Source organism: Mesoplodon bidens (assembly GCF_964165515.1).
Source record: "Mesoplodon bidens genome assembly, chromosome: 2".
Taxonomy (NCBI): Eukaryota; Metazoa; Chordata; class Mammalia; order Artiodactyla; family Ziphiidae; genus Mesoplodon; species Mesoplodon bidens.
The window spans coordinates 5652696-5668868 of NC_138177.1; the positions used below are offsets into that span (position 1 = coordinate 5652696).

General features: G+C 39.6%; 1 protein-coding gene across 3 annotated transcripts in view; it reads right to left on the reverse strand.

Annotated features, from left to right (window-relative positions):
• The window catches only part of CRB1 (crumbs cell polarity complex component 1), a 247740-nt gene that overhangs the window by 51088 nt on the left and 180479 nt on the right, over positions 1-16173 (reverse strand). For all 3 annotated transcript variants that reach the window (XM_081221243.1, XM_081221241.1, XM_081221242.1), the window contains one exon: positions 2816-3772. In XM_081221243.1, the coding sequence (XP_081077369.1) occupies positions 2816-3772 (957 nt within the window). The remainder of the gene's footprint in view (positions 1-2815; positions 3773-16173) is intronic.

A 16173-nucleotide genomic window follows, 5' to 3' on the forward strand; every position in this document is an offset into this window, starting at 1 on the left:
TTTTCATGATTGATGGACTACAACAAGAAGAAATTTATTTAGAATAAATAAAAGCCACTTGGGTCTAAGTGTACTTCAATGGTTTAGGGTGGAAAAGACAGAAATCTGTGGCACCAAGAGGGAGAACAACTCAAAGTGAACCAATCATAGAATGTGGCTGCCCAAAGGTCAATGGGACATTAGGCTGCAGAATAGAAGAACATTCTCTGGAATGAGAAGGTTACAGTCCTGTGTCACTCTGCACTGTCAGGCACATCTATGAGCCAGATAAGCAAATTTATTCCAGAGCAAGCAAGCAGCTGACGGAGTGTCTGAAAACAATGTCAGGTGGAAAACATTAGAAGAAACTGGGTGTGTTCAGCATGATAGGAGTGATGGCTTGGATAGTACAAGACACTTTTCTTCAAATATTTGTGTTCTCAAGAAGAAGATATGTAAGTAAGGTTGACATTGGCTTCAAGAGTTACAATGCTGCCAATGAATGGAAGCTATAGGTCATCATATATTATTTTAGTACAAAAAAGACAACTTCTAGGGGCTTTCTGGGAAGATGGAGTGTGAGTGAGTTTCCCGTTCCTGAAGGTGTGTAAGCAGAGGTTTGGGCCACTACACTTGGGTGCACAACATTGTAAAAATTTCAGTCATGGAGTGAAGCTCCTTCTATATCTAAGAAACTCTAATTCCAAGCAAATAAGAGAGTCAAAGCTTAGATGTACGACTGAAGATAAAACATATGTCAATTGCCTCTCTTAATCAAATATTCTCTAGAAGGGACGAGGTCGGTGATACCTTTATCCTGAACAGTATCCTGGAAGCTCCACGTTCCTGGACACAGCCAGGGTGATAAGATACACTGCGATGACCCTGCAGACAGCTCTGGGAACTAAGCTTTGAGAAACTCTTTTCTGAACTCTTCTTATTGAGACACTTGATCATTTTTAAAAAATCAACTTTAAAATATAGGAAGCCCGTCTGTCTGTCATGCTTCATCAGCCAGCTAAATCCTCCATCCAGTCTGCTTATTCCTTGCAATGGGTACCATGTTTGGGAAACCCTGAGCCAGGATCATGTATTGGGTGAAGTTTGCCTTGTACTTTTTAGCCCATCTCCTCCTGAACATCTATGTAAAATGACAGGAAGATTCCAGGTTGTCCTTACAGCTTGTAAGCATCTTTTGTGATGGGAATAAACTCCCCAGCAAACATTCCTCAAAGATGATAGCAAATACAAAATACTTTAAATTTATGACTAAGAGGTGATATGAGAAATATAACTTTTCTTAAAATTATACCAAGAATTTTCAGAAAGGGATGATTTTACAGAACTTACTCCCTAAAAAGATATCTTCTGAAGCTAAGCATTTTCATGAGGATTAAACAGTTTCAAATAGTGGAGGGGTGGGGGACAGTGTGGGGAAAAGGAAACTGGAGGAAGAGAGGGGACAGCTAACCAATTCAGGAACTGGGCTTAAAGACTCTGTGATTTTCCAAGGTGGAAAAAAATTAAAGAAAACCAGAACCCACTGGATTGGCATCCCTTGAATCTATTTACCAGGACAGTTAGTATCACCACGGTCAGTATTAACCTCATGGGTCACTGCACTTGGAAGCTGGTCAAAATGAGTCAGCATCTGTTTGTTATTTTGTATATGTAGTAAAAATATTGCCTTAGGTCAATTAAATTTTTCTTCAAAAAGTGAACATTGCTTCAGCATGATCTCCCCTTTTCTCCTTTAAAAATATCACAAAACAACTTGCCATTCCCTTTAAAATATTACATAGAGCTAGTAGACGCCAGGCCTCACAGTCAAGCAGGTCCGTGATTTGTAATGAATATTGTGGTCAGGGGGAGACCTGTGAATAGCTTCTAATAATTCTTAGCCCTTCATACACGGAGTAGGGTATAGACCAAGACTGGTTTCAATTTTACTTCATATAAAGCAAAGAAGACTATTTACCAGATGTTGTCCTATTTCAAGTTACTCTCAAATCTTGGGGTAAATTACAGCTGCACTTCAAAGCAGTCTGTTGCAATTACCTTTCCAACATTTGCAATGCAAGAAAATAATAAAAAGAAACAGGTATGTACTGATCACTATCAACAGCAGTCTTTGGAACAATGTCGGAAGTAAGGATTTTGAAATGCATTTCAAACTGATTTGCTAGGGAAATTAGATCAATTAGTTTATGGCATTTACCAAGTTTCAGTGTTGTTACTTTTTTTAAACTTTTTCTTTTTTTTCTTAAGACACGTAGGTAAAATACCTGTTTTCTCCAATGCAACTCTGGAAAATACACCTTTGAATAAAATTGGTGGTTTGTAAAAGTGCTAAACTTAAGCATGATTTTAGAGCTCGTGTGAACTGCATAGAGAGGAGGGCAAGGAAGTAACTCTGTACTGAGAGTCTACTATGCACGCGACATTGTGCTAGAATTTGGCATTGACTAGTTTCATGTCTAACGGTCCTGTTTTTCCAAAAAGATTATTCCTCTTTCAAATAAGATTTGCAATAAATTTCTGATACACAACAAATGGTAAACTTGTAATAGCATTTTGTAAACACCAAGATGTAAACCCATTTGGGTGGGAGCTATGGGCTTAGTTTTCACTTCTCTGCATGAGTGAAACCCTGGTGTCCTATGAATCCACTCAGATGTAATTAAGGGACATCATCAGCCTCTTCCTTTTCCTGTCAGTGCGCAGCCAGCGCAGAGTCCTGAGGCCTCCTGATGATTCATAAGCAGCAGGAACGGCCTGGCTGTTTTGTCCCAGCTCTGCTCTGAGGCACAGCCTTCCTGGCGCCCGGCCCTCTCACCTCTGTGACAGCTCCGGCCTCGGTAGGGCCGGTAGCAATCACACTGGTAACTAAGCCACAAGTTGAGGCAGCGTCCTCTGTTGTGACAGGGTTGGCTCTCACACCAGTCCTTTCTCATGCAGCCTGCCTTGACATTTAATGACCAGCCAGACGAGATGTTCTCCAGGGTGATGGCATTCGAGTCAAGTTGAACATCTTGGAGGCAGCCCACAAGCGAAGGTATGGATGGTCTATTATAGACGTTAAGCAGAGCAACACCACTGTGGGCTGTCCCCTCTGGTAAACCACCCAAAAAGGAGTTTTGTAAAGCACATGTTGACCCATCGCTTCCAAATGGAGAAGGAGCTCTCATGATGCATGTTCCCAGGCAAGACTCGTCAAGTAAGGTGAGGGTCACAGCCTCTGCAAACGTCACCTCCACTGCATGCCACTCCCCATCGCTGGTGCTGTGGGAGATGAACAGGACCACCTCTGGCTGATCCCTGACTTGAATTGATAAGTGGACATAGCCACTGAGCAGCTCCAGTATCACAAACACGTCCCTGTCACCTCGGAAAAGTAGAAGTGCCACTGGCTGGACAGTCTGAAACCTGAGGGCTATTTTACAACCGGAGTCCTTGGCTGTCACTGAGCCACTTGGGACCCACAGGAAGCCATCACCCTCAAAAGAAAGTGTGGTGACCGTTTCACACCGTGACCCAGTATAGCCAGAGGGACACAGGCAGCTGAATCCATGCTGGCCATTGTGGAGGTGAGGGATGCACATTCCATTATTTAGACATGGGTGATCAGTACAGCTGAAGAGCAAATCAGAACAGTCCCTTCCTCCATAAAGTGCTCCAGAACGGTTATCAAATGGGCAATGGCAAGTGTAAGTCCCAGGCAAGTTCTCACAAGTACCACCGTTTTGGCAAGGGCTTGAAGAGCACTCATCGACATCCTCTTCACAGTGGACCCCTGTTCAATGATAAAGAATAGATCAAAATTACATATATTCAGATCAAAAATAGAACTTTCACATAATCTTCATGTATAATCTTTTGGAGGTGCAGAACCGGCTCACGTGTAGGACTGTAACAGAGTGAAATGTGACTAGAAACTGAGGAGCTGATACCGATTCCATCATTCTGCACGTATGGTGCGCAGAAGTGCAGTCATGGTGAACCTTGAATTCTCCCTCTAGAAATAGGTTATTTGCCAAAAGTGGTTGACTCAAACTATCATCATCGGATATATATGTGACACTGAATATCATAAAATTTTTTTTAAAAGAGAGAAATAGATTGCTATTGGGAGCAATGCTAGACACAAATTATTTACTTGGGGACTTAATTCCCAGATATTGTTTATCTTGCCCTGGACTGCTAATTTCACTCTATTCTACTTGGAAACAGCAATCTGCCTTCTCCATTTTTTGCACCTCCCCATAATCCCTAGACACACAGACAGTCCAGACAACTCTCTCTGTGGAGGGCTTCTGAGGAGAATGGAAGGTCCCATAACCTCCTCACCACAAGTCTAGTATAAACCATGAAATCTATCCAATAACAAGTTCCGGTTTCTAGTTTCTTTACTTTCTTTTACTCTTTTTCCTGGTTCTAAGTCAAAAAAAAGGTATCTAATTAGAGAATTGTTAGAATTCATTTAATCCAGGTAACAAAAAGAACTATAACACTTTTTAAGAGTGATGGCTATCGCTTTTTAACGAAGTTCAAATGAACAAATAGTGTTAACAAAAACTGACACATATCTAGGACTCCATGGCTTCAACAGCACCATCATCCATGTTATACGTTTGTGTTTACAGCAATCTCCCGAGGTTTTCAAGGCAGATAGGCTTAGCTCTCTTTCACAGACAACACTGAGGCTTAGGAAGATTGATGTCTAAACTCCAAAGCACTTCTACAATCTGGTTTTTAAAATCCAATCTGACACTTTCTGTTTTTTAATTGATAATTTAGTGCATTCTTGTTTTTTGTTATTACTAACATGTCTGTCGTATTTTCCCATTTAACTCCACGCCTAAATGTGTGCTTCTTAAATTTAATCAAAGGCTCCTATATTGATAATGTTGGATCTGAATCCCAGCTAGGCAGTGAGCAGGTTACATTTATTTTTTGTGTCTAGGTCTTCTGATCTATAAAATGGGGTTAAAAATAGTACCTGTATCACAGGGCTTTTTAAAGGTTAAGTGAGTAAAGACACATAAGATGCTCATAACATTGCTTGATATATGAGACTTCTCAGTAAGTGCTGGCTGTAATTAAAAAGTAATAACCAAAGAAATTACCCTCACATGACAAAATCAGATAACACTGTCATCACTGAGAGAGACTATTTAGAAAGTGTGGGCATACGGAATGACCCACAAATTGCATAACTTTACATAATGAGAGATTTACTTGGACAGCATATTAGGCTGGAATCACATTAAATCATGCTCTTCACGAGGGAAGGGAAGCTGTTTGATTTACCAACGTATGTCTAAACCACAGCACGATGCCTGGCTCATGTTTGGCACTCGGTAATTAATTTTTGTATGAATTGATTAATGATGACCTCTGTAAGGTGACTAAAATTTTTATACTGCATTTAACCTGATCTAATCCAGAGCCCAAAGTGTTCTTTTTGTGTCTATTTTGAGATAAATTTACCTGGTGGCACAGTGGTTAAATTTTTGCCCACAGCCATTTATGTACCGTACATTTAGACCCTTGATTGGACACCACTGTACTTATATTTTACTTTACTTGGATTACTTTCATACAATCTTTGTTAATCCAAAAGTATTTCAAGCTCTGTGAAAGGAGGGAACGTGTTACAATCTTAGGGTCTCCCACAGTCCCTGCACAGTGCTGTGCATATGTGTGTTATAAAAAGCTGGATGAGTAGAAAAAATAAAACTAAATCAAACTGATTTATGTGATCTATAATCATCCTCATAGGTAACAGAACCGACACAGAAATTACAGGCTATATTTTAAAGGAATGTTAGAATGCAAGCTTCATTTAACTGAACTTATGAAAAGTGCAATCTTTTGTTATTAGAAGATAGTTTACTTAAATTTGATTTTCCCAGGATTTTGAAAACACAAAAAAATCAATCCGTAAGCATTTAATTAAGAGGAATGCTGAACAGCTCATGAGTTATAATTGAAGAAAAACTCTTTTTTCCTACCCATTGTGCCTTTAAACATATTTAATGGGGGATAAAATCTCCTACAGACCCCAAGTCTTTTCTGTTCAACCTTGATTAATAATAGTCTTAAGATCACATTTTAAAGACCTATAATGAGTAGGATGGCCAGTCATAAGAAATGTAAGTTTCAGTGCACATTGGAATTGAATCTTTTTTCTTTGTCTGTTAGGTCGACTTCAGGCTGTCTTGAAAAAGGACCAGGAAGGGTTCCCCCTTCTTTTTTTCCCTCCCCTCCCCACCTCCAGACTTCTGCCTGAGTGTCAGAAGGGTTCAGAAAGTTTCCCCTGACTGGTGCTGGTTTTAGATGGCTCCACTCTCTCTGAGACTGGCAGGTGTTTCAAGGTGACTTTTATCCCGGGGCTCTTTGTGGGGTCCTTGGAGCCCCCTGGTCCATTGCTCCAGCTGAGACTCCAGCCAGCAGGCCTTGTTCTCACGTTGTCCCTGCCCCAGCCCCTTCCTCATTGGCTTCCTAAGGTTTACTTGACATCACCAACTGTGCCTGTTGTTCTTCCTGTGCCTTCTGAGGGGGACCAGGACCCGTTTTACACTGACCACTGATGACACTCCTCCCGTGATTCCCCAAGGACCCCAGGACCACGGGCCTCTGTCCTGCAGGTAGAGGGGAGCATGGCTGCTGGCTGCCCAGCCGAGCCCAGCAGCAAGTCCCTTCCTTCTCTCTCTTTCCTGCTGCCTCAGGTGAGCAGTCACACTCTTTCATCTTTTTTTTTTTTGAAAAGACTTTTCAGAACTGCTTAGACTCTGTGTTGTTTATTACTGTCCAAATACATGAAGTTCTGATGAAATAAAATCATGTGGTATAAATAAAAATGGGCCATGAAAGCCCAGAGTCATTAGAGGGCCAAATTGCAGACCACCCAACAGTTCACATTTTAAGAATTTGAAACACCTAAAAATAGATAAGGTGGTTTCTGAAAAAGAAAGAAAGAGAAGGAAAGATGAAAGGGGAAAAAAAAGGAGAAGAAAAGGGGGGAGGGAGGGAGGAGAGAAGAAACCATTCAGGAAATGTTAGCTCACAAGAATACTGAGCTTAGGAAGAAGAGAAAAATGCATTAAAAAATGCATAAACTTTGTGCAGGTTAATGCAATAGTAAACAGTAGAATACATAGGCCTCCTAATACTTTTGTAATGACATACATATAATGTCTCTAGCATTTTCTTAAAATATGCAGACAGATAGAGGACCTTGAAGATGGCAGAGGAGTAAGACGTGGAGATCACCTTCCTCTCCACAAATACATCAAAAATACACCTACGTGTGGAACAACTCCTACAGAATACCTACTGAATGCTGGCAGAAGACCTCAGATTTCCCAAAAGCTGTGTGGCTGACAGGGTCCTAGTGCTTTGGATGGGTGTCAGGGCTGAGCATCGGAGGTGGGAGAGCTGAGTTCAGGACATTGGTCCACTAGAGACCTTCTGGCCCCACATAATATCAATCGGTGAGAGCTCTTCCAGAGATCTCCATCTCAACCCTAAAACCCAGCTCCACTCAACCACCAGCAAGCTCCAGTGCCGGACACCCGATGCCAAACAAATAGTAAGACAGGAACACAACCCCACCCATTAGCAGAGAGGCTGCGTAAAATCATGCTAAGTTCACAGACACCCCAAAACACACCACCGGACGTGGTCCTGCCCACCAGAAAGACAAGATCCAGCCTCAACTACCAGAACACAGGCACCAGTTCCCTCCACCAGAATGCCTACGGAACCCACTGAACCAATCTTACCCACTGAGGGCAGACACAAAAAAATGGGAACTACGAACATACAGCCTGTGAAAAGGACACCCCAAACACAGTAAGTTAAGCAAAATGAGAAGACAGAGAAATATGCAGCAGATAAAGGAACAAGGTAAAAACCCACCAGACCAAACAAACGAAGAGGAAACAGGCAGTCTACCTGAAAAAGAATTAAGAGTAATGATAGTAAAGATGATTCAAAATCTTGTAAATAGAATGGAGAAAACACAAGAAACATTTAACAAGGACCTAGAAGAACTACAGAGCAAACAAACAATGATGAACAACACAATAAATTAAATTAAAAATTCTCTAGAAGGACTAAATAGCAGAATAACTGAGGCAGAAGAAAGGATAAGTGACCTGGAAAATAAAATAGTGGATATAACTACTGCAGAGCAGAATAAAGAAAAAAGAATGAAAAGAAATGAGGACAGTCTCAGAGACCTCTGGGATAACATTAAACCTACCAACATTCAAATTATAGGGATCCCAGAAGAGGAAGAGAAAAAGAAAGGGACTGAGAAAATTTTTGAAGAGATTATAGTTGAAAACTTCCCTAATATGGGAAAGGAAATAGTCAATCAAGGCCAGGAAGTACAGAGAGTCCCATACAGGATAAATCCAAGGGGAAACACACCAAGACACATATTAATCAAACTATCAAAAATTAAACACAAAGAAAAAATATTAAAAGCAGCAAGGGAAAAGCAACAAATAACATACAAGGGAATCCTCATAAGGGTAACAGCTGATCTTTCAGCAGAAACTCTGCAAACTAGAAGGGAGCGGCAGGACATATTTAAAGTGATGAAAGGGAAAAACCTACAACCAAGATTACTCCAACAAGCAAGGATCTTATTCAGATTCACTGGAGAAATTAAAACTTTTACAGACAAGCAAAAGCTAAGAGAATTCAGCACCACCAAACCAGCTTTAACAACAAATGCTAAAGGAACTTCTCTAAGCAGGAAACACAAGAGAAGGAAAAGATGTACAATAACAAACGCAAAATAATTAAGAAAATGGTAATAGGAACATACATATTGATAATTACCTTAAATGTAAATGGATTAAATGCTCCAACCAAAAGACATAGACTGGCTGAATGGATACAAAAACAAGACCCATATACATGCTGTCTACAAGAGACCCACTTCAGACCTAGGGACAGATACACACTGAAAGTGAGGGGATGGAAAAAGATATTCCATGCAAATGGAAATCAAAAGAAAGCTGGAGTAGCAATTCTCATATCAGAAAAAGTAGACTTTAAAATAAAGACTACTAGAAGAGACAAAGAAGGACACAACATAATGATCAAGGGATCAATGCAAGAAGATATAACAATTGTAAATGTTTATGCACCCAACATAGGAGCATCTCAATACATAAGGCAAAGGCTAACAGCCATAAAAGGGAAAATGGACGGCAACAAAATAATAGTAGGGGACTTTAACACCCCACTTTCACCAATGGACAGGTCAACCAAAATGAAACCAAATGAGGAAACACAAGCTTTAAATGATACATTAAATGAGATGGACTTAAATGATATTTATAGGACATTCCATCCAAAAACAGCAGATTACACTTTCTTCTCAAGTGCTCATGGAACATTCTCCAGGATAGATCATACCTTAGGTCACAAATCAAGCCTTGGTAAATTTAAGAAAATTTAAATAGTACCAAGTATCTTTTCCGACCACAACGCTGTGAGACTAGATATCAATTACAAGAAAAACTGTAAAAAATACAAACACATTGGGCTTCCCCCGTGGTGGAGTTGTTGAGAGTCCACCTGCCGACGCAGGGGAGATGGGTTCGTGCCCTGGTCTGGGAAGATACCACATGCCACGGGGTGGCTGCGCCCATTAGCCATGGCCGCTGGGACTGCGCATCTGGAGCCTGTGCTCTGCAATGGGAGAGGCCACAACACAGAGAGGCCTACATACCGCAAAACAAACAAACAAATGGAGGCTAAACAATACACTACTAAATAACCAAGAGATCACTGAAGAAATCAAAGAGGAAATCTAAAAATACCTAGAAACAAAGGACAATGAAAACACGACGGCCCAAAACCTATGAGATGCAGCAAAAGCAGTTCGAAGAGGGAAGTTTATAGCAATACAGCCTACTTCAAGAAACAAGAAAAATCTCAAATAAACAACCTAACCTTACACCTAAAGCAATTAGAAAAGAAGAACAAGAAAACCCCCAAAGTTAGCAGAAGGAAAGAAATCATAAAGATCAAATCAAAAATAAGTGAAAAAGAAATGAAGGAAACGATAGCAAAGATCAATGAAACTAAAAGTTGGTGCTTTGAGAAGATAAACAAAATTGATAAACCATTAGCAGACTCATCAAGAAAAAGGGAGAAGACTCAAATCAACAGAATTAGAAATGTAAGAGGAGAACTAACAACTGACACTGCAGAAATACAAAGGATCATGAGACATTAGTATAGGCAACTCTATGCCAATAAAGTGGACGACCTGGAAGAAATGGACATTCTTAGAAAAGCAAAACCTTCCAAGACTGAACCAGGAAGAAATAGAAAATAGAACAGATGAATCACAAGCACTGAAATTGAGACTGTGATTAAAAATCTTCCAACCAACAAAAGCACAGGACCAGATGACTTCACAGGTGAATTCTATCAAACATTTAGAGAAGAGCAAACACCTATCCTTCTCAAACTCTTTCAAAATATAGGAGAGGGAGGAACACTCCCAAACTCATTCTACAAGGCCACCATCACCCTGATACCAAAACCAGAGAAGGATGTTACAAAAAATGAAAACTACAGGCCAATATCATTGATGAATATAGATGTAAAGATCCTCAACAAAATATTAGCGAACAGAATCCAGCAGCACATTAAAGGATCATACACCATGATCAAGTGGGGTTGATCCCAGGAATGCAAGGATTCTTAAATATATGCAAATCAGTCAGTGTGACACACCGTATTAACAAATTGAAGGAGAAAAACCATGTGATCATCGTGTAGATGCAGAAAAAGCTTTTGATAAAATTCCACACCCATTTATGACAAGAATTCTCCAGAAAGTAGGCATAGAGGGAACTTACCTCAACATAATAAAGGCCATATATGACAAACCCACAGCCAACATTGTTCCCAATGGTGAAAAACTGAAACCATTTCCACTAAAATCAGGAACAAGACAAGGTTGCCCACTCTCACTACTATTATTCAACATAGTTTTGGAAGTTTTAGACACAGCAGTCAGAGAAGAAAAAGAAATAAAAGGAATCCAAATTGGAAAAGAGGAAGTAAAGCTGTCATTGTTTGCAGATGACATGATACTATACATAGCGAATCCTAAAGATGCTACCAGAAAACCACTAGAGCTAATCAATGAATTTGGTAAAGTAGCAGGATACAAAATTAATGCACAGAAATCTCTTGCACTCCTATACACTAATGATGAAGAATCTGAAAGAGAAATTAAGGAAACACTCCCATTGGCCATTGCAACAAAAAGAATAATATACCTAGGAATAAATCTACCTAAAGAGACAAAAGACCTGTATGCAGAAAACTATAAGACACTGATGAAAGAAATTAAAGATGATACAAACAGATGGAGAGATATAACATGTTCTTGGATTGGAAGCATCAACATTGTGAAAATGACTATATTACCCATAGTAATCTACAGATTCAGTGCAATCCCTATCAAACCACCAGTGGCATTTTTCACAGAACTAGAACAAAAAATGTCACAATATGTATGGGAACACAAAAGACCCCAAATAGCCAAAGCAATCTTGAGAAAGAAAAACGGAGCTGGAGTAATCAGGCTCCCTGATTCACACTATACTACAAAGCTACAGTAATCAAGACAGTATAGTACTGGCACAAAAACAGAAATATAGATCAATGGAACAGGATAGAAAGCCCAGTATAAACGCACATATGGTCATTGTATCTTTGATAAACGAGGCAAGAATATATAATGGAGAAAAAGACAGTCTCTTCAATAAGTGGTGCTGGGAAAACTGGACAGGTACATGTAAAAGAATGAAATTAGAACATTCTCCAACACCACACACAAACTCAAAATGGTTAAAGACCTAAATGTAAGGCCAGACACTATAAAACTCTTAGAGGAAAACATAGGCAGAACACTCTATGACATAAATCACAGCAAGATCCTTTTTGACCCACCTCCTAGAGAAAAGGAAATAAAAACAAAAATAAACAAATGGGACCTAATGAAACTTGAAAGCTTTTGCACAGCAAAGGAAATCATTAACAAAATGAAAAGACAACCCTCAGAAGGGGAGAAAATATTTGTAAGTGAAGCAACTGACAAAGGATTAATCTCCAAAATATACAAGTAGCTCATGCAGCTCAATATCAAAAAAACAAACAATCCAATCCAAAAATGGACAGAAGACCTAAATAGACATTTCTCCAAAGATATACAGATTGCCAACAAACACATGAAAGGATGCTCAAAACCACTAATCATTAGAGAAATGCAAGTCAAAACTACAATGCGGTATCACCTCATACCAGTCAGAATGGCCATCATCAAAAAATCTACAAACAATAAATGCTGGAGAGGGTGTGGAGAGTAGGGAACCCTCTTGCACTGTTGGTGGGAATGTAAATTGATACAGCCACTATGGAGAACGGTATGGAGGTTCCTTAAAAAACTAAAAATAGAACTATCATATGACTGAGCAATCCCACTACTGGGCATATACCCTGAGAAAATCATAATTCCAAGAGTTATGTACTACAATGTTCATTGCAGCACTATTTATAATAGCCAGGACATGGAAGCAACCTAAGTGTCCATCGACAGATGAATGGATAAAGAAGATGGAATATTACTCAGCCATGAAATGAAATGAAATTGAGTTATTTGTAGTGAGGTGAATGGACCTAGAGTCTGACATACAGAATGAAGTAAGTCAGAAAGAGAAAAAAGAAAATACCATATGCTAAAAAAAAAACAAAATTATTCTGAAGAACCTAGGGGCCAGACAGGAATAAAGACACAGATGTAGAGAGTGGACTTGAGGACACGGGAAGGGGGAAGGGTAAGCTGGGACGAAGTCAGAGAGTGGCATGGACATATATACACTGCCAAATATAAAACAGATAGCTAGTGGCAAGCAGCCACATAGCACAGGGTGATCAGCTCGGTGCTTTGTGATGACCTAGAGGGGTGGGATAGGGAGGGTGGGAGGGAGATGCAAGAGGTAGAAGATATGGGGATATATGTATATGTATAACTGATTCACTTTGTTATACAGCAGAAACTAACACAACATTGTAAAGTAATCATACTCCAATAAACATGTTTAAAAAAATGCAGACACTATTTAAGAATCATTCTAGAGAAAAACACATATTTCTTTAAAGGATGGGGGTGGGGGAGAGGAAGTATGATCTCAGGTCAGATCCCCACAGATGTACAAAGATGAAACTATGTTTTTTTGGTAATTCTAGCAGTTACAGCAGCAAAAGTTTGTTGTAAGGATGTTGGCTGGTTTTAAGAGGGTTATTTTCAAATATAAACTTACAGCTCCATTTGTAAAAACATCTTTGTGATAAGTTAATTTTATTAAACCTGAAATATGTCTATATTGACATCTCTTTCTAAGATAAAATAAAAGTAGCAGAGTTGTGAATGGCTAAGGGGTATAAGCTTTAAAACAAATGTGAACCCTCTTTGGGCTCCTCTCACACAAATGGTACAGACTCTTAAGTACAATAAACTTCCTTATAAACCTCTTATATTCCTCAGGTAGGTGGAGCATCTAGTCTAAGTTGCCCTTCCCCCTCTCTCCCCAAATTTAGGTGAGTGTGGAGTCTCCTTGAAGCTGCTCCCACTCGTTGGGGTTACAATGTAGCTCCCAATCCTACACTTGAGGGTTGGGCTACATCTCGGCACAGCAGCAAGTCTCCAGAGAAAACTCTGCTCAGACTCACTCCTTCAAACTGCCTCTCAAGGGCTTCCCTTGTGGTGCAGGAGATAGGAATCTGCCTGCCAATGCAGGGGACACAGGTTTGACCCCTGGTCCGGGAAGATCCCACATGCCGCGGATCAACTAAGCCCGTGCGCCACAGCTACTGAGCCTGCACTCTAGAGCCCGCAAACCATGACTGCTGAGCCCACATGCCACAACTACTAAGGCCGTGCGCCTCAAGCCCGTGCTCCGCAACAAGAGAAGCCACCGTGAGGAGAGGCCTGTGCACCGCAACGAAGAGTAGCCCCCGCTTGCCACAACTAGAGAAAGCCCGCTCACAGCAACGAAGACCCAACACAGCCAAAAATAAATTTAAAAATTAACTATAAAAAAAAAACTGCCTCTCAAGAGTTTTCACATACACTCGAAATGAGCAAACATTTCAAAAGCCTAAAATCTGTCATCTGTCTTGATTTTGACATTCTGCACTATAGTCTCTCATAACTCACTTTGGTTCCTGACAGCAACCATATTTTGACCTCCTAGTTGAAACTTTAATTTGCTGTTTTCTTAAACTTACAAAACCCCTACTCTGTAGACGACCCTCACAGAGGATTGTAAGATACGCAAAGCAGAAAAGACAGACCTGATCTCAATATGCTTACAGCATAATGGAAATACAGAAATACACTGAAAATATGGAAAATGCACTGTATACGGCAGGTTCTCAATGAGTGTATGGAAAATATGTGAGGATCAAACTCAGGGAACATTAGAGAAGATTTAGCCAAGTTTTAAAGAAAAAGCACTGAATAAGAGATCATCACAAATCTTAGGAAAACTCAAAAATTTAAATTACATCAGTAAACAAATGTTGATTACATATCTACCGTGTATAGAATACTGTGGATAACATGGAATAAAAACTGGTCCTTGCTCTCATTGAGTTTAATGGAAAAGCAAGACAAATTTGTCAAATATTAAATGATAGTGTAAATCAAGACAACACTGAAGAGAACACTGAACAGTGTATAATGAATTCCAAGTGAATTGTATGAACAACAGCTGCTCTGGACAGAGAGAGAGTTCTTCAGGCTGGGCTGGGCTGGGAAGATTTTGTAGTGATAGGATTTTAGATAGGTTTTCAAGTATGACAAAGATCGGCAAAATAACTGAATACACAAAAACTCTTTCATGGAAAACCATACGCCATTCTGAGATGACAGTGTGTTTGGCAATCTAGTTGGGATGGAGGATTTACGTAGGAAAAGCAAGTCAGAAAGATTAAATGTAGCCAGAGTGAAGAAGGTCTGGAATTTAGGGAGTTTTTAATTATTTTTTTAAATTAATTTGTTTACTTATTTATTTTTGGAAGGCAGTGGGGAATAAACTGGGAGTTGTTGGATGGAAGACCAAAGTGGTTTCGTGTAAAGATCAATCCCACAGGGATCTGTAACAGAGTGAAGTGGGAAGAAAACAGAGACAGGAACATGCTAGACAGTTGTTAAAATTGCCCACACGTGGGTTTCCCTGGTGGTGCAGTGGTTGAGAGTCCGCCTGCCGATGCAGGGGATACGGGTTCGTGCCCCAGTCCGCGAGGATCCCACATGCCACGGAGCGGCTGGGCCTGTGAGCCGTGGCCGCTGAGCCTGCGCGTCTGGAGCTTGTGCTCCGCAACGGGAGAGGCCACAGCGGCGAGAGGCCCGCGTACTGAAAAAAAAAAAAAAAAAAAATTGTCCACACCTAAGATTATGAGGGCCTACTATCAGACATTTATTCCTTTATAATTTACAATACCCTTTCATTTATCATTGTCAGCAAATAAGTACAGAGGGTGATAATTTCTTTACACTTCCTTACTGTATTTTATCTTGTAATTCCTTAAATTTATATATTTAATCTTTCACAACATAACAATCAATCACTTGATTATGTATTTTCTTTAAATATAAACAGATAAACTAGTTTTAAATTTTACCTTCATGGAGGAAAAAAAAAATAAGGAGAGAAAGCCCATATTTAGATCAAGAAAATAAGAAGAATTAAATATTAAAAGTAGAATGATACACAGTAATTTATGCTTTTACTTTGTTTAAAATCTGTTCCATTGACATCTCCAACATAAAATAAGGTTAGACATATTTATTTGATGGACCCAGAAAACTAAAGTAGGAAGAAAGATTGAAACTTCTTTTATTGGCTATTTGACTGGCTCAGCAAAGAAGATCTGCTGTCAATCAAGATAAAAGGATTAGGCAATATTTGTGGGATTACCTGTGTCATTCAGTCTTCTTAATTGGGTATTTTAGTTGACAATGAATTGGTTATTTATGTCCATGTATTTATAGTACGAGGTGGATTGCTTGAAGCTGACTGTTATTTTGTTTATGTGAAGTAAATTCATTTCATTCAAAAGGGTCACTGCTTTTATTTTTCTAAA